The sequence below is a fragment of the Bos indicus genome, chromosome 25 (assembly GCF_029378745.1).
Source record: "Bos indicus isolate NIAB-ARS_2022 breed Sahiwal x Tharparkar chromosome 25, NIAB-ARS_B.indTharparkar_mat_pri_1.0, whole genome shotgun sequence".
NCBI classification, from domain to species: domain Eukaryota; kingdom Metazoa; phylum Chordata; class Mammalia; order Artiodactyla; family Bovidae; genus Bos; species Bos indicus.
Window position 1 is genome coordinate 37,671,374 of NC_091784.1, and position 22,104 is coordinate 37,693,477.

General features: G+C 38.2%; 1 protein-coding gene across 2 annotated transcripts in view; it reads right to left on the reverse strand.

Annotated features, from left to right (window-relative positions):
* Positions 1-22,104, reverse strand: part of LOC139179602 (cytochrome P450 3A24-like) — a 49,329-nt gene that overhangs the window by 11,985 nt on the left and 15,240 nt on the right. Inside the window, exons 4-9 of one of the 2 annotated variants that reach the window (XM_070779223.1) lie at positions 19,549-19,648; positions 16,246-16,359; positions 15,910-15,998; positions 12,672-12,820; positions 4,917-5,044; positions 3,756-3,822 (exon numbers count right to left, since the gene is read on the reverse strand). In XM_070779223.1, the coding sequence (XP_070635324.1) occupies positions 3,756-3,822; positions 4,917-5,044; positions 12,672-12,820; positions 15,910-15,998; positions 16,246-16,359; positions 19,549-19,648 (647 nt within the window). The remainder of the gene's footprint in view (positions 1-3,755; positions 3,823-4,916; positions 5,045-12,671; positions 12,821-15,909; positions 15,999-16,245; positions 16,360-19,548; positions 19,649-22,104) is intronic. The other variant, XM_070779224.1, reaches the window with a different exon arrangement.

A 22,104-nucleotide genomic window follows, 5' to 3' on the forward strand; every position in this document is an offset into this window, starting at 1 on the left:
ACCTTTGTTGGCAAAGTAATGTCTCTGCTTTTGAATATGCTATCTAGGTTGGTCATAACTTTCCTTCCAAGGAGTGTCTTTTAATTTCATGGCTGCAGTCACCATCTGCAGTGATTTTGGAGCCCCGAAAAATAAAGTCTGACACTGTTTCCACTGTTTCCCCATCTATTTCCCATGAAGTGATGGGACCGGATGCCATGATCTTCATTTTCTGAATGTTGAGCTTTAAGCCAACTTTTTCACTCTCCTCTTTCACTTTCATCAAGAGGCTTTTTAGTTCCTCTTCATTTTCTGTCATAAAGATGGTGTCATCTGCATATCTGAGGTTATTGATATTTCTCCCGGCAACCTTGATTCCAGCTTGTGCTTCTTCCAGCTCAGTGTTTCTCATGATGTACTCTGCATAGAAGTTAAATAAGCAGGGTGATAATATACAGCCTTGATGTACTTCTTTTCCTATTTGGAACCAGTCTGTTGTTCCATGTCCAATTCTAACTGTTGCTTCCTGACCTGCAACAGTTTCTCAAGAGGCAGGTCAGGTGGTCTGGTATTCCCATCTCTTTCAGAATTTTCCACAGTTTATTGTGATCCACACAGTCAAAGGCTTTGGCATAGTCAATAAAGTAGAAATGGATGTTTTTCTGGAACTCTCTTGCTTTTCCCATGATCCAGCAGATGTTGGCAATTTGATCTCTGGTTCCTCTGCCTTTTCTAAAACCAGCTTGAACATCAGGAAGTTCACGGTTCATGTATTGCTGAAGCCTGGCCTGGAGAATTTTGAGCATTACTTTACTAGTGTGCGAGATGAGTGCAATTGTGCAGTAGTTTGAGCATTCTTTGGCATTGCCTTTCTTTGGGATACCATATGGTAGGGGAAATTAAATTATATTTTATCAAAACTTGTTTACAGGAACATAAGAGTACAATATGGGCTACAGACAAACTCTTGCAACTCAAAGTGTGGTCCATGGACCAGCAGCATGAGCAGGATTTGGAAGCCTAATACAAATTCAGATTCTCAAATCCCATCCTAGAACTATGGATACAACATCTGAACTTTCATGAGATGTGGAGATGTATGTGCACAATGTAGCCTGAGAAGCATGGATTATGCCCTTGAGAGGCACCAGGTAATACAAGACCTGGGGCACAAGCCTTCAAGGGGATGATCGAGATATGTATAGAAGCTACAGAAATCAACAAAAATCTTGAAGAGTTGTGATGATCCTAGGCTAATCATTTGCATTAAAATAGCAAAAGAAAGAATGCGTCCATGGAAGGATATAGCCCGATGTGAAAATTAGAAAAATAAGATCCAGAGAGTAGAGTCTGAAGGTCATCCTCTAGGTACACATCCCCTCTCTCTGCTCTTCTTTATACTTATCAAACAGCCCTGTGATTATACACTAGTCTCCAATTTTATTTTCTCCAAAGAGACAAAGCATGCTTAGGCTCTTGGCTATTTGATGGGTGTAGTAGGACATTTGTTACTTAGAGCACTCAACTCTATGTGGTACCTACTCCAACCAAGAAATCAATAATAAAAGTAATATAAAATGAGTGTAATAAAGGTCTACAAGATTGTAGATGATGATATCTCCAATGATGATGTCTGTGATGCCATCAAAGTCTTTCCCCAGTTAACATAAACTCCATAATACTCAAAGTCTAGAGCTGTGCTAATATGTGACTATTCAAATTTTAATTGATTAAAATTAAATACAATTTAGCATTCAGGTTCCAGGGACACTGGCCTCATGTCATGTCTTCAGGAGATATTTATGTCTAGTGATTACTATATTGAACTGAACAGATACAGATTATTTCCTTCATCACAGAAAGTTGTATTGAATCATGTACTTAAAGAAATGATAGATGATATTAGATAGATAGATAGAATGATAAAAGTAAGTATCCACACAGTTATAGATATATTTAGAGTGTGCTGAACTGATGCTGGGAGAGACTGGGGGTAGGAGGAGAAGGGGACGACAGCGGATGAGATGGCTGGATGGCATCACTGACTCGATGGATGTGAGTCTGAGTGAACTCCAGGAGTTGGTGATGGACAGGGAGGCCTTGTGTGCTGCGATTCATGGTGTCGCAAAGAGTTGGACACGACTGAGCGACTGAACCGAAATGAACTGAACTGAAGTAGGTTTATACCTGCTTTCAAGAACCAATTTTATAAAATTCCAGACTTTTGTGAGATGGTTATCAATTCATTGGTGGCTTCAAATTAACCATTTAGGAGTATTCATGTAATGGAATTAAAACACACCAGGGTCTTTTTGTGTGTGAGAGAGAGCTGGTTTGCATCAGTGTTTTGGAGTAGATACAGACATCTTTTTTTTTTTTAATTTTTACATTCCTGTGTAAAAATAGTTGATGTTCTGAAAATTGTCCACTGAGAGGATCTGGAAGCAAAACAAACAAACAAACAAACAAAAAAAACAAACCCTGGTAGCAATGAGCATTCCTAGAACCCAGATTTTGGATTCTAAACACCATTTCTCACTAAACGGAACCTGAATTTCTTAGAGAAATGGCTTATTCTAGGGGAAATAGAAGAGAAAGCTGGAATGCCTTGCATTAGGAAGTGAGGAAGTTCTTGGAAAATGATAAGTGAAAAGGATACAGGATACTCTGTATACAACAGTGGTGGACACATATCATTATACATTTATCAAAAGCCATTGAATGCACAAGGCCAAGATGGACCCAGGTGTGAACTATTGTCTTTGGGTGATAATAATGTATCAGTGTAGGTTCATTGATTTTAACAAGTGTATCACTCCAGTATGGACTTCTGATTTGAGGAAGGCTATATGTAGGTGGGGGTGGGGGCAGAATGTATATTGGGAAACTCTTTATTCTTCACTCAGTTTTGCTTTTTAATTTCTGCTAAAAAATAGCCTATTGAAAAAATTTTTCAGGAGAAAAAAGTAATATATATATAGGAGCCCACTTGAAAGGGCTCCAGTGGACAAACCTGAGAGAATTTGAAAATCAAAATGAAGAGTGATATGAGAGAGTAAGTTAGCTGTACATGAGATATACTGATATAAATAGATGACTGGGGGAGAATGGAGAGCTCTCCTTGTGAAAGAACATCAGCTCATAAATACAGAAGAATGATGGGTTTAGAAAGACATCATGTTGTAATCATAATAACAACAATGGTTTCAGTCAAAAACCATCCATGAATGATAAAACCAATGGGTGAAAATTTGAAGAGGAACAGAATGTTTACAGTCTCAAAGGCTTCTCCCAGAAGTTATGTGTTAATAACAAAGGGGTGGAAAATTACACTTTACAGTAGAATAAGCTGGTGAACACAAGTTTAAAAGTGTTCCAAATTAAGGTCACCAACAATGGGGCAATGTGCCCCCTCATGAATGAAGGGATGAAGCCTTGATGCAAATATTCAGACAGAGGTTCTGACTTGGTGGTTCTGGAGGAGCCTGAGAACTGATATCAGAACCAAGCTCCCCAAAGGTTCAGCTGTAGCGATCCATTTCATAACTGACTTCTGGGCATGACTTCCTTGTTATACTTGCCCTTCGAGCTCTGAACAAAGTTGTGCCTGCAAACTTCTAGGAAGTACCACGGTCTACTCTTTCTTTCTGCACAAATGTCTTTCTTCAATTTGGCCTAAATTCCCATCTGTCTGGAAAACTTTCTGTGCATTTTCAGAACTGCCCCCTACCTCTGCGTCTCCCTACTGTGGCCCCTCTGAAGCTCTCCTTGGTTACCTTTATGATTGTCTGTTTCTTTGGAATTCTGGGAGTTAATCATCAGCTGAAGAAAGTCCACACGTGGCTGTAAGCAGAAAGAAATTTTCTATGATAGAAAGTTACTTGTGAAGTCATAGACAAATCAGGAGTGCGGTATTTAACCTCTTTCCTGAGAATATGGCCCCTTAAAAATTAGAAGTCTGACTACTCTTGCCGGAGATAGTGAACTAACATTCACCTACAGACCTTGGAGAACATGATGTTTCCCAGAGAGAAACCCAGCCATCAATCCAACTGCTTTCTGGTCCTCACTCTCTTTGATCTTTGGTTTCTCTGTCTTTTGAAACAGCTTTATTTTGCCAACGAGTTGCCTGTTGTCTCTCCTGTCACACTTGTTTGCTCAGGAAAAGTCCATGATTTTATTCCCTTTTCTCCTTCCAATTTTAAATCTTAATGAATGATCACACAAATTAATCCCCTCACATTTGCAAAGTTCATTGGTAGTGTTTTTGGAAGCATCTTCAATGCCTTGACCCCTCTCAAAACCTTATACAATCTTCAGTGACATTCTGGGTACAATACTCTTGTCCCCCTGACCTGCAGACATCCTTGTGCTGGCCTCCAGGCTTAATGGAGGCAAACCTGGGTTAATGAGCTTGCAGCCTCATGGCCCAGAGAAGACCCCTGGCCATGCCAGACTAGGAGAGGGCTCCAATTTAACACAGAATTCACTCCACCAGCTGCCTGATGGGGCTTTCTATTCATTGCACAATCTATAAAATAGGAGTCTTAGAATCAAAGTGATTCTTTACCAGTATAACATATGGGAAAATTATGATATTGGTAAAATCATTCTCAAATAGTAATTGTTATCCTTTAACAGTTTATTGAATGGAAGTGGTAAAACTTTTATCTCCACAATATTTATGCTATGACATACTAATATGCATGCCTACTATTAAATTTAAACATCACTCTCTGGCTCATTTTCTTATTTCTTCCCCAACCTCCACCTTCCTCATCCCTCCAAAATGATATATTAGTAACTTCCCAGTTCTAAAATCTATATTTCTCTACCTAATTTTTTTAAAAATGCAGAGAAGTACACAAATCATATGTGTACAGGTTAACAAATTTTCAAAACGTGAACACCCTCATGTAACCACCACTAGACCTTACCTTTTGATTATCTTTGAGGCGACTTTCCTTTATCCTTTTTACAGATTTTGTAAAAAAATTCACAGCACTTTTTGGAAATATGGTGATATTTAATACATCAAGGATTGGGACAAGGAATGGAAAGAGTACTGTAGAGAGAAGATAAAAGAAAAGCACAGTGAAAATTCAAAAATTACACAGCAAGTATAATTTGCTCTATCAATCAGGAAAGATACCAGGGTCAGATACCAGAATCACTCCCTCTATGACCTTTGCTCAGACTTCCTAGCCAATGACTGAGCAAGGCCAAGTCCACTTACAAGCGGCCATCACTATGGCAGTGAGATCAGTGGTCCCTTCTGACTTTTGGAATGATCAAGGAAACAGAATTACATTCCTGAACTTCATAGTCTTTTATCATTGGATTAGAGTCTCTTTGGATAAACCACACTAAAGTCTGCTACTCTAATTAACTGTTTTCTGCAAAAAACAATTCAAGATATAAATAAAACAGTGTATGTCTTTCAACCACAATGGAATTATATTAAAAATCAATAACAAAAATTGGGAAACTCACAAATACACGGAAATTAAACAATACATGGAAATTAAACAATACACTCCTAAATAACCGATGAGTTGTATACTATATCAAAACTACAACCAGAAATTACTTTGAGATAAATAAAAATGAAGCCATTACTTACCAAAATGAATGGGATGTAGGAAAAACAGTGCTCATGGAAAAGTTTAAGGCTATAAATGTCTACTTTTAAAAAGAACAAAAATCTCAAGTCATGAACCTAACTTTCCACCCTAACTCACTGAAAGAAGAGCAAACTAAACCTAAAGCTACAACAAAGAAGAAAATAATAAAGACAAGGACAGAAACTAATGAAATAGGGAATCAAAACAACACAGAAATTCAATGAAACCAAAAGCTGATTCTTTGAAAAGAACTTTTTTTTTTTAAATTTTATTTTATTTTAAAACTTTACATAATTGTATTAGTTTTGCCAAACATCAAAATGAATCCATCACAGGTATACATGTCCTCCCCCTCCTGAACCCTCCTCCCTCCTCCCTCCCCATACCATCCCTCCAGGTCGTCCCAGTGCACCAGCCCCAAGCATCCAGTATCGTGCATTGAACCTGGACTGGCATCTCATTTCATACATGATATTTTACATGTTTCAATGCCATTCTCCCAAATCTTCCCACCCTCTCCCTCTCCCACAGAGTCCATAAGACTGTTTCATACATCAGCGTCACTTTTGCTGTCTCGTACACAGGGTTATTGTTATCATCTTTTAAGCTGGATTGACCAAAAAGAGAGAGAAAAGCTCAAATATCTAGCATCACAACAACAGAGGAGAGATTAGTATTGACATTAAAATGAGAAAGAGCATAATGGAATACAAGGAACAATGTTCACCAATAAATTAGATAAGTTAGAGGAAGTACACAAATTCCTTAAAAGACATGAAGTACAGAAACTAACTCAAAAAGAAACAGACAATCTGCATTTCTCTATTAAAAATGGTTGAACAGGAAGGTTGATTCCTCTGATTCCATACTTCTTTCTCAACATTGCTTTGGCTATTTGGGGTCTTTTGTGTTTCCATACAAATTGTGAAATTATTTGTTCTAGTTCTGTGAAAAATACTGTTGGTACTTTGATAGGGATTGTGTTGAATCTACAGATTGCTTTGGGTAGTATACTCATTTTTATTATATTGATTCTTCCAATCCAAGAACGTGGTATATTTCTCCCTCTATTTGTGTCATCTCTGATTTCTTTCATCAGTGTTTTATAGTTTTCTGTATATCTCTTGTTTCTTTTGATAAATTTATTCCTAAGTATTTTATTATTTCATTGCAATGGTGAATGGGATTGTTTCCTTAATTTCTCTTTCTGATCTTTCATTGTTAGTGTATAGGAATGCAAGGGATTTCTTTTTTTTTTCCCAACATGAACATATATGCATTTATTTGTTGATTATAAAAACAAAAACCTGGAATTAAAATCTACACTTACAAATGTTATAACAGAGAATAACTAGCTGTATACAGGAATATTATAAAGCATGACTAATAATATTACTTCAGTAATAATGGTGTGGTCTTCTTGTAGTTTATGGAATAATGGTACAGCCTAAGGTCTGGTCCTTTTGAAGTTTATTTTTCTTTTTTCTATAATTGTGCTTCTATTTCTTAATCTACTACTGATCCTGAGAGCTTTACCTGAAAGCCATTAAAAATGATATAATTTAGTCTTCCACATTACTTTGAAACCTAAATTGGAAACAAATATTTCCTAAAAAGCAATTACATATTTCAGTGCTTATTATACTTGCTCTACATATATTATAAAAGTTGAGTGCTTTATGTTAGAGAAGTTAATCTGAAATCATTCTTAGTTAAATTCATCATTCTCTGTACTTGTTAGAACAAGTAAAATGAAATGGTAGGAACATTAAAGGTGGAGCATTGTTGTTATATGTTTGGCAAACTATGAAAATTAACATTTGAAAAGTACTTCACTGTGTTGAGTTTTATTATTGTTTAGCTATAATAAAGGTGGAAATGTGAAAATATTCCAGGTGGTTATATCTTTTTTTTTCTTTTCTAAAAAAATTAATTAATTAATTAGAGATTAATTACTTTACAATATTATAGGGGTTTTTGCCATACATTGACATGAATCAGCCATGGGTGTACATGTGTTCCCCATCCTGAACTCCCCTCCCACCTCCCTCCCCATCCCACCCCTCAGGGTCATCCCAGTGGATTAGCCCTGAGCACCCTGTCTCATGTGTCGAACCTGGACTGGCGATCTATTTTATATACGATAATATACATGTTTCAATACTATTCTCTCACATCATCCCACCCTCGCCTTCTCCCACAAAGTCCAAAAGTCTGTTCTATACATTTGTGTCTCTTTTGCTGTCTCACATATAGGGTCATTGTCACCATCTTTCTAAATTCCATATATATATGCATTAATATACTGTATTGGTGTTTTTCTTTCTGACTTACTTCACTCTGTATAATAGGCTCCAGTTTCATCTACCTCATTAGAACTGATTCAAATACATTCTTTTTAATAGCTGAGTAAAAGGAATGCAAGGGATTTCTGTGTATTAATTTTATATCCTGCAACTTTACTATATTCATTGATTAGCTGTAGTACTTTTCTGATCGTATCTTTAGGGTTTTCTATGTAGAGGATCATGTTATCTGCCAACAGTGAGAGTTGTACTTTTTCTTTTCCAGTCTGAATTTCTTTAATCTCTTTTTCTCTGATTGCTGTTGCTAGGACTTTCAAAACTATGTTGAATAGTAGTGGTAAGAGGGGGAACCCTTGTCTTGTTCCTGATTTTAGAGGAAATACTTTCAAAGCAATCTTGAGATAAAAGAATGGAACTGGAGGAATCAACATTCCTGACTTCAGACTATACTACAAAGCTATAGTCCTCAAGACAGTATGGTACTGGCACAAAGACAGAAATATAGATGAACTGAACAAAATAGGAAGTCCAGAGACAAAATCCATGCACCTATAGACACATTATTTTTGACAAAGGAGACAAAAATATACAATGGAGAAAAGTCAGTCTCTTCAACAAGTGGTGCTGGGAAAACTGGTCAACTACATGTAAAAGAATGAAACTGAACACTTTCTAATACCACACATAAAAATAAGATGGATTAAGCCTAGACCAGAAACTATAAAACTCCCAGAAGAAAACTCAGGCAGAACACACTCTGACTTAAATCACATCAAGACCCTCTGTGATCCACCTCCCAGAGTAATGGAAATAAAAACTAAAATAAATGAATGAGACATAATTAAATGTAAAAGCTTTTGCACAATGAAGGAAACTACAAACAAGGTGAAAAGACAGCCCTTAGAATGGGAGAAAATAATAGCAAACAAAACAACTGACAAAGAATTAATTTCCAAAATATATAAGCAGCTCATGCAGTTCAATACCAGAAAGATAAATACCCAATCAAAAAGTAAAGAATAGACCTGAACAGACTTTTATCCAAAGAAGATACACAGATGCTAATAAACACATAAAAAGATGTTCAATTTCACATATTATTAGAGAAATGCAAATCAAAACCATACTCACACTAGTGTATCATCTCATACTAGTCAGAATGGCCATCATCAAAATGTTTACAAACAATAAATGCTGGAGAGGGTGAGAAAAGGGAAACCTCCTACATGGTTGGTGAGAATGCAAACTGGTACAGTCACTATGGAGAAAAGTGTGGAGATTCCTTAAAAACCTGGGAATAAAAGCCAGAAAACCCACTGCTGGGCATACACTCCAAGGAATCCAGAACTGAAAGAGACACGTGTACCCAATGTACTGCTGCACTATTTACAATAGCTAGGACATGGAAGCAGCCTAGATGTCCATTGGCAGATGAACAGATAAGCAAGTCGAGGTACATATATACAATGGAATATTACTCAGTTATAAAAAAGGAATACATTTGAGTCAGTTCTAGTGAGATGGATGAACCTGGAGCCTATTATACAACATGAAGTAAGTCAGAAAGAAAAGACAAATACTGTATATTAACACATATATATTGAATTTAGAAAGATGGTACCAATGATCCTACTGCAGCACAGCAAAAAGACACAGATCTAAAGTGAAGACTTTTGGACTCAGTGGGAAAAGGCGAGGGTGGGATTATTTGAGAGAATAGCATTGAAACATGTACATTACCATATGTAAAATAGATGACCAGTGCGAGTTCAACGCATGAAGTGGGGAACCCAAAGCCAGTACTTGGGGATAATCCAGAGGGACATAGGGGGAAGGAGGTGGGAGGGGGTTCAGGATGGAGGGGACACATGTATACCTGTGGCCGATTCAAGTTGATGTATGGCAAAAACCATCACAATATTGTAAAGGATTTATCTTCCAATTAAAATAAATAAATTAATTGGAAAAATTATTAAAAAGAAACTACTTAAAAAGAAAGAGACAATGTGAATAGACTTATAAGAGGTACCATTTCACACCAGTCAGAATGGCTGCGATCCAAAAGTCTACAAGCAATAAATGCTGGAGAGGGTGTGGAGAAAAGGGAACCCTCTTACACTGTTGGTGGGAATGCAAACTAGTACAGCCACTATGGAGAACAGTGTGGAGATTCCTTAAAAAACTGGGAATAGAACTGCCTTATGATCCAGCAATCCCACTGCTGGGCATACACACTGAGGAAACCAGAAGGGAAAGAGACATGTGTACCCCAATGTTCATCGCAGCACTGTTTATAATAGCCAGGACATGGAAGCAACCTAGATGCCCATCAGCAGATGAATGGATAAGAAAGCTGTGGTACATATACACAATGGAGTATTACTCAGCCATTAAAAAGAATACATTTGAATCAGTTCTAATGAGATGGATGAAACTGGAACCTATTATACAGAGTGAAGTAAGCCAGAAAGAAAAACACCAATATAGTATACTAACGCATATATATGGAATTTAGAAAGATGGTAAAAATAACCCTGTGTACGAGACAGCAAAAGAAACACTGATGTATAGATCAGTCTTATGGACTCTGTGGGAGAGGGAGAGGGTGGGGAGATTTGGGAGAATGGCATTGAAACATGTATAATATCATGTATGAAACGAGTTGCCAGTCCAGGTTCGATGCACAATACTGGATGCTTGGGGCTGGTGCACTGGGACGACCCAGAGGGAGGGTATGGGGAGGGAGGAGGGAGGAGGGTTCAGGATGGGGAACACATGTATACCTGTGGTGGATTCATTTCGATATTTGGCAAAACTAATACAACATTGTAAAGTTTAAAAAAAAAAAAAAGAATTACAAAGTTTGATTTGATAATCAAGAAACAACCCACAATTTGACAATGAAAAGCTTAGGTCCAGATGGCTTTAATGCTGAATACTACTCAAATAATTACAGAATTAATACCAAATTTTCACTAACTCATCCAGCAAATAGAAAATGATAGAACACTTTGAAAATCATTCTGGAGGGCCAGTATTAACCCAGAGTGAGAAAAAAGACTAAGATATAACAGGAAAAGAAAACTATAGACCAATACATCCTATGACCATGGATACACAAATCCTCAACAAAATACTAGCACACTGAGTCCACTAACATATAAAAAGATGTATACATCATGTATAAGTGCACTTTATCCCAGGAAGGCAAGGTTGTATAATATGCCATTTCAATAGAGTAATAAACAATGACCACATGATGATCTGATAGATGCATAAGAACCATGTGACAAAATCCAAAACCCCCTTGTGATAAAAGCTCTCAGCAAACAGGAACAGAGGGACTTTCATCAACCTGATAAAAGGAACCTATGAAAAAAACATAGTTAACACTAATATTTAATAGTGAAAAACTGGATGCTTTTCTCTAAAATTAAGACAAGGAAGCCGTTTTCACCACTTCTATCCAAAACTGTACCTGACATTCTAACAAGAAGTAATTAGTCAAGAAAATTAAACAAAATATATCCATATAGGAAATGAAGACTAAAACTCATCAGATAACATGATCTTGTATACAGGGAATCCTAAGGAAGCCACTAAAAACCTATTAGAAAAAATAAAGAAGTACAGCAGGGTTTCAAGATACAAGATCAAAATACAAAATCAATTGTATTTCTATACATTGCAATAAATAAAATGAAAATGACATTAAGAAAACAATTCCACTTAATGGTAACACCAAAAAGAATAGAATAAGTAGGAATAAAATAAAAGATATGTAAAATTTACTCTCTGAAAACCACAAAACCTTGTTGAACTAAATTAAAGACGATGTAAATAAGTGAAAAACATGCCATGTTCATGAATCAGAACATTCACATTGTCAAGATGGCACATCAACAGATATAAGACATTCCCTATCAGAACCTTAGCTGGCCTCTTTGAAGAAACTATCTTAGATTAAATTCATGTGAAATTGCAAGGGGCTCATAGAAGACAAAATATTCCTGAAAAAGATAATAAAGTTAAAAGACTCACCTTTCCTGATTTTAAGACTTACCATAAAGCTACATTAATCAAGGCAATGTGGCACTGGCCTAAGGATGGACATACAGATTCATGGAATAGAAATTTTGAGTCCAGAAATAAACCCACATGCCTATGGTCAACTGAACACTGAAAATGTTTCCAAGACCATTTAATGGAGACAAAATAGGCTTTTCAACAAGTGGTGCTGAGACAACTGGATAGCTATAAGCATATTACACTAGGGGTATTTATTTAAGTAATAACTGAAATTTGTACCTTTTGACCACCATCATCCAATTCTCCTATCTCCCAAACCCTGTCTCTGGAAACCAAAAATCTGACATTGTTTTTCAATGAATTTGGATTCTTTTTATGGATTCATCGTGTAAGTATTTGCCTTTCTCTGTCTGACGTATCTCACTGAGCATAATGCCCTCCACTGAGATCCAGCCACATTGCTGCGAATGGCAGGATTTCCTTCCTTTTAATGGCTGAATAGTATTCTGGTGTGTGTGTGTGTGTACACCACGTTTTCCGAATCCATTTATCCATCGATGACACTCAGTTGTAAAACCATTGAACTGTACATTTTAAGTGGGTGAATTGATGGTATGTGAATTATATCTCAATAAACCTGTGAAAAAGAAGGAAGGAAGGGAGAAAGAAAGAATGAGAGGGAAGGAGGGATGGAGGGAGGAATACAGAAAAAGAAATGTAGTAGGATACTTACCTACTGCGAGAAGAAAGGGATCGAGGATACTAAATCTTAAGAGCTTCTTGACATTCTCCACAAAGGGATCTTGTGGGTTGCCGAGCGAATCAATATTCACTCCAAATGATGTGCTAGTAATCACATCCATGCTGTAGGCTCCAAAGATGCTGAGTAGAGAAAGACAGACACAGACAGTTAAAATCAGGACCAGCTGACTATCCATATCCAACACAGTCAACAAGAAAATCATATAAAATCAGATGCCCAGGCAAGACAGGTCAAGAGCCACACTCTCTCAGAACCACCTGCTGGATCATGGAAGACTGTCTGCTACTATCACTCACTCCTGAGGTGTGTATGAGTGTGAATGCTGCAACTGCCCCCGTGCTGGGGGGATGGGGACACTAAGGCAAGTTAGACGCCCACCCCAAACTCAAGGAGCTCAATCACAGAAGAACAGAACCCATAATCTGACAAAGTACATAGTGTGCTTTGACTATGGGCATTAAAGGTGTATATGGACTGTGTCTGAGCAGAGCAAAGGGAGCAAATTCACTCTTCCTGGGGAGTCAAGAAAGGGGACATTGATCTGGGTCTCAGCTCACCGCAGAACCTGTGCTCAGAGCTGATTCCCCTTTAGCGCAAAAGCAGAATATCACATTAGTTTCAGGGGTAGAAGAGCTATTTTAAATACTTCATTTAAAGTTATTATTAAATATTGACTACATTCCTGTTATGTACAATCTACCCCTGTAGCACAATTATGTTATACATTGCAATTTGTACCTTTTAATCCTCTATCCTATCTTGCATGCCCCTTCCTACTCCCCACTGATGACCATCAGTTTGTTTTCTACACTGTGAGTCTGTTTGGTTTTATATATTGATATTTATTCATCTTATGTTTAGATTCCACATACACATGATAACATGCAATACTTTCATTCTCTGTCTAACTTATTTCACTTAGCATGATACCCTCTAGGTCCATGCATGTTATTGTAAAAGTAGAATTTCATTCTTTTTTATGACTCAGTAATATTTCTTGTGTGTGTGTGCGTGCACACACGTGTATACATGCACACGTGCCACATCTTCTTCATCTATTCATCTGTCAGTGGATACTTAGGTTACTTCCATATCTTAGCTATTGTAAACAATGCTGATGTAAAACATGTATGATTACAAATTAGTGTATTCATATTCATTGGATATATACCCAGGGTGGAATTGCTGCATCATATCAAAGTTCTCGGGTTTCCCAGGTCTCTCAGTAGTAAGGAATCTGCCTGCAATGCAGGAGATTTGGGTTTGATCCCTGGATCAGGAAGATCCCCTGGAGAAGGAAATGGCTACTCACTCTAGTACTCTTGCCTGGGAAATCTCATGGACAGAGGAGCCTGGTGGGCTACAGTCCACGGGGTTGTGAAGAGTTGGACACGACTGAGCAACTGAGCACACACAAAACAGTTCTCTTTTTAGTTTTTGGAGAAACCTCCATATGGTTTCCCCTACATCAATTTACATGTCTACTGCCTTATACCAGGGTTTCCTTTTCTCCACATCCTCACCAATATTTGCTATTTGTAAACTTTCTGATGATAGTAATTCTTACAGGTGGTGGGTGATTTTGTGATTTTGATTTGCATTTCTTTGATAATATGCAATGTTGAGCATCATTTCAACGTATATCTTCCATGGAAGAAATGTCTATTTTTTTTTTCTTTTTTTTTTGAACAACTGTTATATTTTTATTTATTTATTTTTTACTTTACAATATTGTCTATTAAGATTTTCTGCCCATTTTTCATTGGGTTGTTTGTTTTTCAGATTTTTAGTTGTATGAGACATTTATATATTTTTGATATTAACCTCTTATCATATTATTTGCAAATATTTTCTCCCATCCATTCACCAGGTTGTCTTTTCATCTTATTAATAATTTACTTTGTTGTGCAAAAGATTTTTCAGTTTAACTGGGTACCATTTGTTTATTTTTGCTCTTGTTCTCTTTGCCTTAAGAGTCAAATCCAAAAATGTACAGTTATGATTTATGTCAAAGAACATTCATTCTGCCTATTGTTTCTTCTATGTTTTTATGGTTTCCAGTCTTACAATCAGGTTTTTAATCCATTTTGAGTTTGTTTTTGTATAGGGTGTGAGAAAATGTTCTAATTTCATTCTTTTGCGTGTAGCTGTCCAGTTTTCCTGTCTTTAATCCATTGTTTATTCTTGCCCCCTTTATCATAGATTAATTGGCTCTAAGTGTACAGGTTTATTTTGGGGCTCTCAATTTTATTCAGTTGATCTATGTGTCTGTTTTTGTGCCCATACTCTTTAAAATCAGGAACAAGACAAGGATGCCCACTCTCACCCCTTCTATTCAATGTAGTATTGGAAGTCCTAGCCACACTAATCAGACAAGAAAAAGAAATAAAAGGCATCCAAATTGGAAGGGAACATGTAAAACTATCACTATTTGCAGATGAAATAATACTTTACATAGGTAACCCTAAAGTTCTACCAAAAAACTAGAATAAATGAATTTAGTAAAGTGGCAGGTACATTATTAATATGCAGAAATCTGTTGCCTTTCTATACAATAATAAAGAACTACCAGAAAGAGAAAATGATAAAACAATCCTGTTAAAATCACATCAAAAAGAATAAAATACCTAGGAATAAACTTAATCAGGGAGGTGAAAGGCCTATACTATGAAAACTACGAAACAATGAAGGAAATTGAAGATGACACAAAGAAATGGAAAGATACCGCATGTACATGGAAAGAAATAATTAATGTTGCTAAAATGCCCATATTACCCAAAGCAATCTATAGATCTAATGCAGTCCCTATCAAAACACCTGTGTTACTTTTCACAGAACTAGAACAAATAATCCTCAAATTTATATGGAACCATATAAGACCACAAATAGCCAAAGCAATCTTGAGAAAACCAACAGAGATGGAGGCATCATGCTCCCTGACTTGAGACCAAACTGTGTATTTTTGTTTCCCAGAATATTCAAGGTGACAGTTAAGCAGATAATTTAACCCTGGCTCATGTACACAGAAGATACCTTCTGATACTTTCAGAGCCACCACTCATTCTCGGGTGGCCGGTCAGAGTTGTAAACCATATACTTACTTCTGTTTGGTCACTAGAGTAAGTCAGCAGTAGGAATTAGGCTCCAAGGCAGGAAACACAAGGGTCTCAGTGGAGCTCAGAGGACCAGCAGCTTCACCCCTACTTACTCTTTAATGTCGACAGACGTGCCTTTCTCTGCTTCCTTCCTCAGGTTCCTCACCAACACATCTCCATACTTCCCAATGATAGGGAACATCTAGACACAAAACACAACAGCACTGGAAGTTAAATGTGGAGACTCAAGTTTTAGAAGAACCTGGTTTTCACGGGCATGGAGGCATAAGTGACATTTTATTATGAATCTGATGAGGTCTCTTTTAGGATATGAAGATGAAAACCATTTTAGGAAACTCAAATTTGGCACACCACTCCTTGGACAGGGACTATGAATTTATTTTCTACCTTATTCTTTAAGTTGCTCATGGAAAACCCTTTTCTTTTACCTCCTTGAGCTTCCCACTGGTGAAGGTTGGAGACAGCAATGTCCGTATTCTCTTCCATTGTTCATCCTCAGCCACAGAAATAGCATTTTTCATAACTCCCGATGGACCAAAAACCTAGAGTTGAAAGCAAAACACATTTTACCCTACTTAAGTTTTAGAAGTCTCAACAGTTGTGGAAAATTTGCTAATAATTTGGGAACAGTGTATTCAACAAATCTTTAGTGACTATCTACATAGTACCAGGCCCTATGCTAGATGAACAATAAACATTTATCCTGAATGTCTAGGTTCCTGCGAAGGTGGTGGACATTTGGCCACTTCACGTGGTTTCCAGCCTTCATATTCCAATCTCCTTTTAAACGCAAATGACCCATGTAGTACAGAAAGGTTCTTCCAGGGGAATAGAAGGGAATAAGGTCTAGTTCATCTTCCGGGGCTATGCAGAGAAGGGATTGGTGACAGCCAGCCAGATAGCCTTGGCAGACTGCATTTTGCCTCAGATTACTTCTGTATTTACATATATTTACAGGCTGACCAACTTGAAAAGGAATGTGCTGATATGGTGGGGATTTTTTAGTACTACCTACACAAAAGATTAGGAATCTACTTGCTATTCTGAAAAAATTACTCAGTGATATGGAAAATATTTCCCCCTACATTTCCCCCCAGGAATAGAAGGGTAAAGAAGATAACTCTATTTCTCATCTTGGGACAGGATTATGAAGCCAACCTGTTTTAAAATTTCCTCAATCTTTCAAATTTATATTTTGTTTTAAAATGGATACCTCCAACACTCATTTTTGACAAAGCTCACAAACAAGAAAGACAAATTTCCTTAGCTTGATAAAGAGCATCTACAAAAAACCTACAGCTAACATCACTTTAATGATGAAATACTAAGGTGACATCACCAAGATGGCAGAGTAGGAGACTCCAGCCTTTGTTGTCTCACAATTGGACAGCTCACAGCAAATGAAAGTAGGTCTAAAAAGCGTCACCAATATAACAGACCACACTTGAAAACAACTCGCAGAGAGAGTAAGGAGAATAGTTAATTTTGTTTGCATCATCCCTTCCCCTAAGCCAGCACTGCTCAGCATCAACAGGAAATTCCACAGCTTGAGACATTTCCCCTTGCTGGAAAAAAAAAAAAAAAACTAAAAGAGACAACAGGAAGAGTGACGAGTTTCTCCAGCCTTTCAGAACATTGCACAAATGACCTGCTTTGCTTTCACCCCACCCAGAGACGAGCCGAGCCGAGACAACCAGAGACAACTAGGAACAAAGAAGAAGGGCAGGGACTACCAGTGTCAACCACGCAGCAGGAGTGACTACGGTTCTCTGTATCCTGCTCTGTAGAAAACCCCAGAAACTTTGCTATGATGAAACCAACTGCCAGCATATTCATTGAACAACCTCTGAAAATTTTGGTGCTGATCACTCCCCAGGGTACTACATTAGCAGACTCCAATTTCCTGAGTCCTGTCTTCCCCCTCAGCTCCAACAGAGATGCTCCAGCCAATGACACCCTGAGACCCAGGACCCACACCGGCTGCCAGCCCCAATATTTTAGGCTGGGCATGTGCAAAACCCCATCCCAGACCCCTGCAGCTGCTCAGGTGTCTATACTACATCAGTGGAAAGCAGTATATTATGTGCTTTTGTAGCTACACACACACACACACCTGTCTGTCTATATCTGCATCTATCTGTCATCTGTCTATATCATCTGGCCTGCTATCATCTATTACACAGAAAAGCATGGACTTACATGGATAGTTCAGTCAGTGACTTCACAGGGTTTAGTCTAGTTTCTCAGTCTCTGAACTATGACTTCTTCTCCAACAGTGAGAATGCTGGCTCCCATCATCCTTTCTGTATTACTTGATCAATCCTCCTTTATGGACCCAATCCATGATCCATCCCTTTCCACTCATGATGCCCCCTCACCCTACAGGCTACACCCACAAGTGAGTATTTTGGGTTCCCTCACCCGTGCCCAGCTGCCATCCCTGTGGACACCCTCCCCTCCCTACTCAGTCTCTGACTTGGAGCCACTGTCCTCCTTCTCTGGCCCCACCCTGATGTGTGAGGCTGCCCACCTTCTGTGGCCCACCTTCGGGTTTAGGACTGGATTGTCCAGGAAGAGATGGCAGGCAGGGGAAGGAGAGGGGAGGGAAGGGACAGGAAAGGGAAAGGAAAAGCCATGTGCAGCTTCTGACCCCACTGAAACTGACCAGTGCGTGTAGCCTTTCTCCCAATCAACTGATCAATCAGCCACCTTTAATTCAACATTCATGGTGTTAAGGCAGTTGCAGGAGTCCTACCCTACTGCCTCCAACCACACTAGAGCTGCCCAGTTAGTGCCACTGCTGATGCTATGTGGACCCAGGATCCACACCAGCAGCCAATCTCTTTCAATGCACATGTGCAAAACACCATCGGAGGGCCCTGCAGATGCTCAGATGCCTAAGCCAGTCCTTACTACTGTCACTCAACTGTACTGACACCTGCCCACAGCTAACCTCTGCAGCCACACGCCTGCCCACTGCCAGGCTCAAGCCTGAGCACAGCAATGAAGACCCAGGGGAGCAAAAAATAAAATAAATTACTTTTAATGGATAGTCTTTCCATAAATGGTGCTGGAGCAAATCAGACATTTAGATGCAAAAGAAAAAAAAAAGACAACCTCATACATTACACAAAACCTAACATAAAATGGATCATGGACTTAAATGTAAAACATAAAGTGATTTAATGTTTAGGAAAAAATAGGAGATAATCTTCAGGGCCTAGGGCTAGGTCAAGATATTTTGGACTTGACAACAAAGGCAAAATCCATAAAAGAGAAAATTGATAAATCATTCATCAAAATTTAAAGAACAATGTTTGCTAAAGACCTTGATAAGAGGAAAAAGCAAGCTGTACAAGCCATGACTGTAAAAGAATAGTAAGAGGGAGTCGTGTAGGGATGGGACAGTTCTATACATTGATTGTCATGGTAACTACACAAATCTACATCTAGGACACATTTTCATAGAGCAAAACATACACAAATGAGTGAACGTGAAACTGATGAAATCAGAATAAGCTCCATGAATAGTATGAGTGTCAATTTTCTGCTTTGAAATTGTATTCTGATTAATCGATGTATTGCCATTGGAAAAACCAGGACAAAAGGTACATGATGTGCAGTCTCTTTGTATTTTTCTCTTTTGACAACATCCTATGAATTTATAATATATTTCAAAATGCATATCTTAGAAACAAATAAATTTTAAATTAAAAAAAATGGATGCCTACCCTCCGGTTTGTGAAGACAGAATAACATTCTTTCACTAGTACTGTTTTGATCATGTCTGGATCTGTGATAACCAACAGAGGTTGTTTACCTTCAAAAATCCTGTGTAGGGAAAACAGTTGATTAAATTTAATGAGCCATTTTGCAGGTGAAACCACACCTGGAAGTCCAGATGTTCATCCTACTATTACATCATCTATCCTTCTAAGATCATAGTTAAAACTACCATGAAAACATTGTTAATTGTAGGCGGTAGGGACATGGGTATTTCCTATACCATTCTCCATAATATTTATAGGTTTAATATATTTCATTGTCAAAAAGGAAGTTATCTTAGTAAATAGTTGAAGTAAATTATTTGAAAATTAAAAAATAATTAAGGAGAGTCAATCTACTCAGTCATTTTTGAAGATATACCCAAAGTATGAAAATGCATATAATATTAGATGAAAACTGTAGACACATTGATTATAAATATGTAACAAAGTATCTGCAAATGGAGGGAGATTTGGAATGCTCTACCAGTGACAGTGGGATTATGAAAGTTTTTTTGCCTTATTGTCTAAAATTTTCTTGCTAGTTTATAATTTTAAGGAAATATTTTAAATAATGAGATATCCTTGGTAGCATCAAGTTTAGGATAATTTGAACAAAAGGAAAAAGAGAAAAAACTTTCAGAGGAGCCTACTTAATTCATTTTCTAAATATTTTCTTTCATTACATGGGTCCCGTGGGCCTCTGGCTCCACGTAGGTGACATCCATCACCAGCTCGGCAGGCCCACGTTTGACCCACTTATCACACAAAGCTGACTCCTCAGATGTGACACGTCACCATTTGACCTCATCTCCTGTCAGGATGCCCGTTCATGGGAATGGCCACTGGCATGCGGTTTACTCTGAGTTATTTACACTGTCTTCTGACATTTTGGTTTCACTGTCAATCACTTGCAATGGCTAGAATGAATTGGAAGATTTTCTCCATGTTCCCTATTCCTCCTTTAACTCCACAGAAGAATTTCAAATGGCTTTGTGATTACATGTAAAGACTGCAGAGAAACACTGCACTTACTTCTGCCCATTTCCAAAATCTGTTCTAAAACTCAGAGGGTGCCATTCTCCCAAATCATCCCACGCATATGAAATGAATCGCCAGGCCAGGTTTGATGCAGGATACAGGAATACAGGATGCTTGGGGCTGGTGCACTGGGATGACCCAGAGGGATGGTACCGGGAGGGAGGTGGGAAGGGGGTTCAGGATGGGGAACATGTGTACACCCATGGTGGATTCATGTTGATGTATGGCAAAACCAATACAATATTGTAAAGTGATTAACCTTCAATTAAAATAAGTAAATTTATATTAAAAAAAAAAACTCAGAGGGTGTAAGTGGGTGTCAAGAGCACTTAGTGCTAAAGCAGTATTAGGAAGGATTGAGGAGGCACTTAATCTGCTCTTCCACCTGACTGACCATGTTACTTGGATGATTCCCTTCTTCCCATCATGGTTTTGCAACAACACTTGGGTGGAGAAGAGACAGTGGTTTGGGGTGACCCTTTATATCCATGGTGTCACTCCAGCCTTAATACTTTCTCTCCCTACCCGTTCCAATTCAGATTTTTGAACCCACCTCAGATCATACTGATTTGGTGTACTGATGAGTGGGGTCAAAGTCCGAATTTATAACAAGCTCTCCCAGGTGCTCCTCATTCACATCCAACCTGAGAATCATTTTCTAAAGAGAGAACTGGGATCCACCATGAAAAAGGGACTCCAGCCCGAGCTCACAGGTACTAAACGCTGGAGGGGCAGCTGGAGCTGGGCCAGTGGTGTCCCAGTGCTATGTATTCTTTCCACTCAAGCAGGCTGAGTTTTGGGGCCATAACGACTTAGCAAGGTCCCATGGTTTCTGAAAACTTGATAAGAGAAGATGAAGAGGTCTGGACAGGCAGAGCCTCTGCCATTTGCTTTTGGCAAAGAAGCACCACATGACACCTCTCCCTCTGTTCTCATTAAACCTCCAACAGCTCCTAAAGCCCACCTGACACACTCGGGTTAGATATATATACCCCACATCTCCTCAAAGTCAGAAAAACAGTAGATAAAACAATCATTGAATACAATTCTATCAGAAAACTTTACCTGAAAATTAAAAAAAAAACCCAAAAACTCTGCACTTGTAGAGAAAGTAAAAAGCTGAGCAGAAACGATTTCCCATTATGTTTACCTATAACTCCCATATCTTTTCCCAAAGGACATATGAAAGCCAAAATTTAAATAAAGGACTTTGGGTTTTAACTAAAAGAGAATCATGTGATCATATGGGGGGAGGTGTTTAGCCTTTATTTTACAAACCCATAGGAGTACTCATAGAGCTGCCTCATTCTTCTGGAGCAGGAATAAATGTCCTTATACAGATTTACTTATGCATGTGTGCAAGTATATCCCTGAAATAAATTCTCAGCAATGGAATAACTAGGTCAAAAGAGAAGTGCAGGCTTCCACTTCAGGATGGTGGAGTAGAAGGACATGTGCTCATCTCCTCCTGCGAGAGCACCA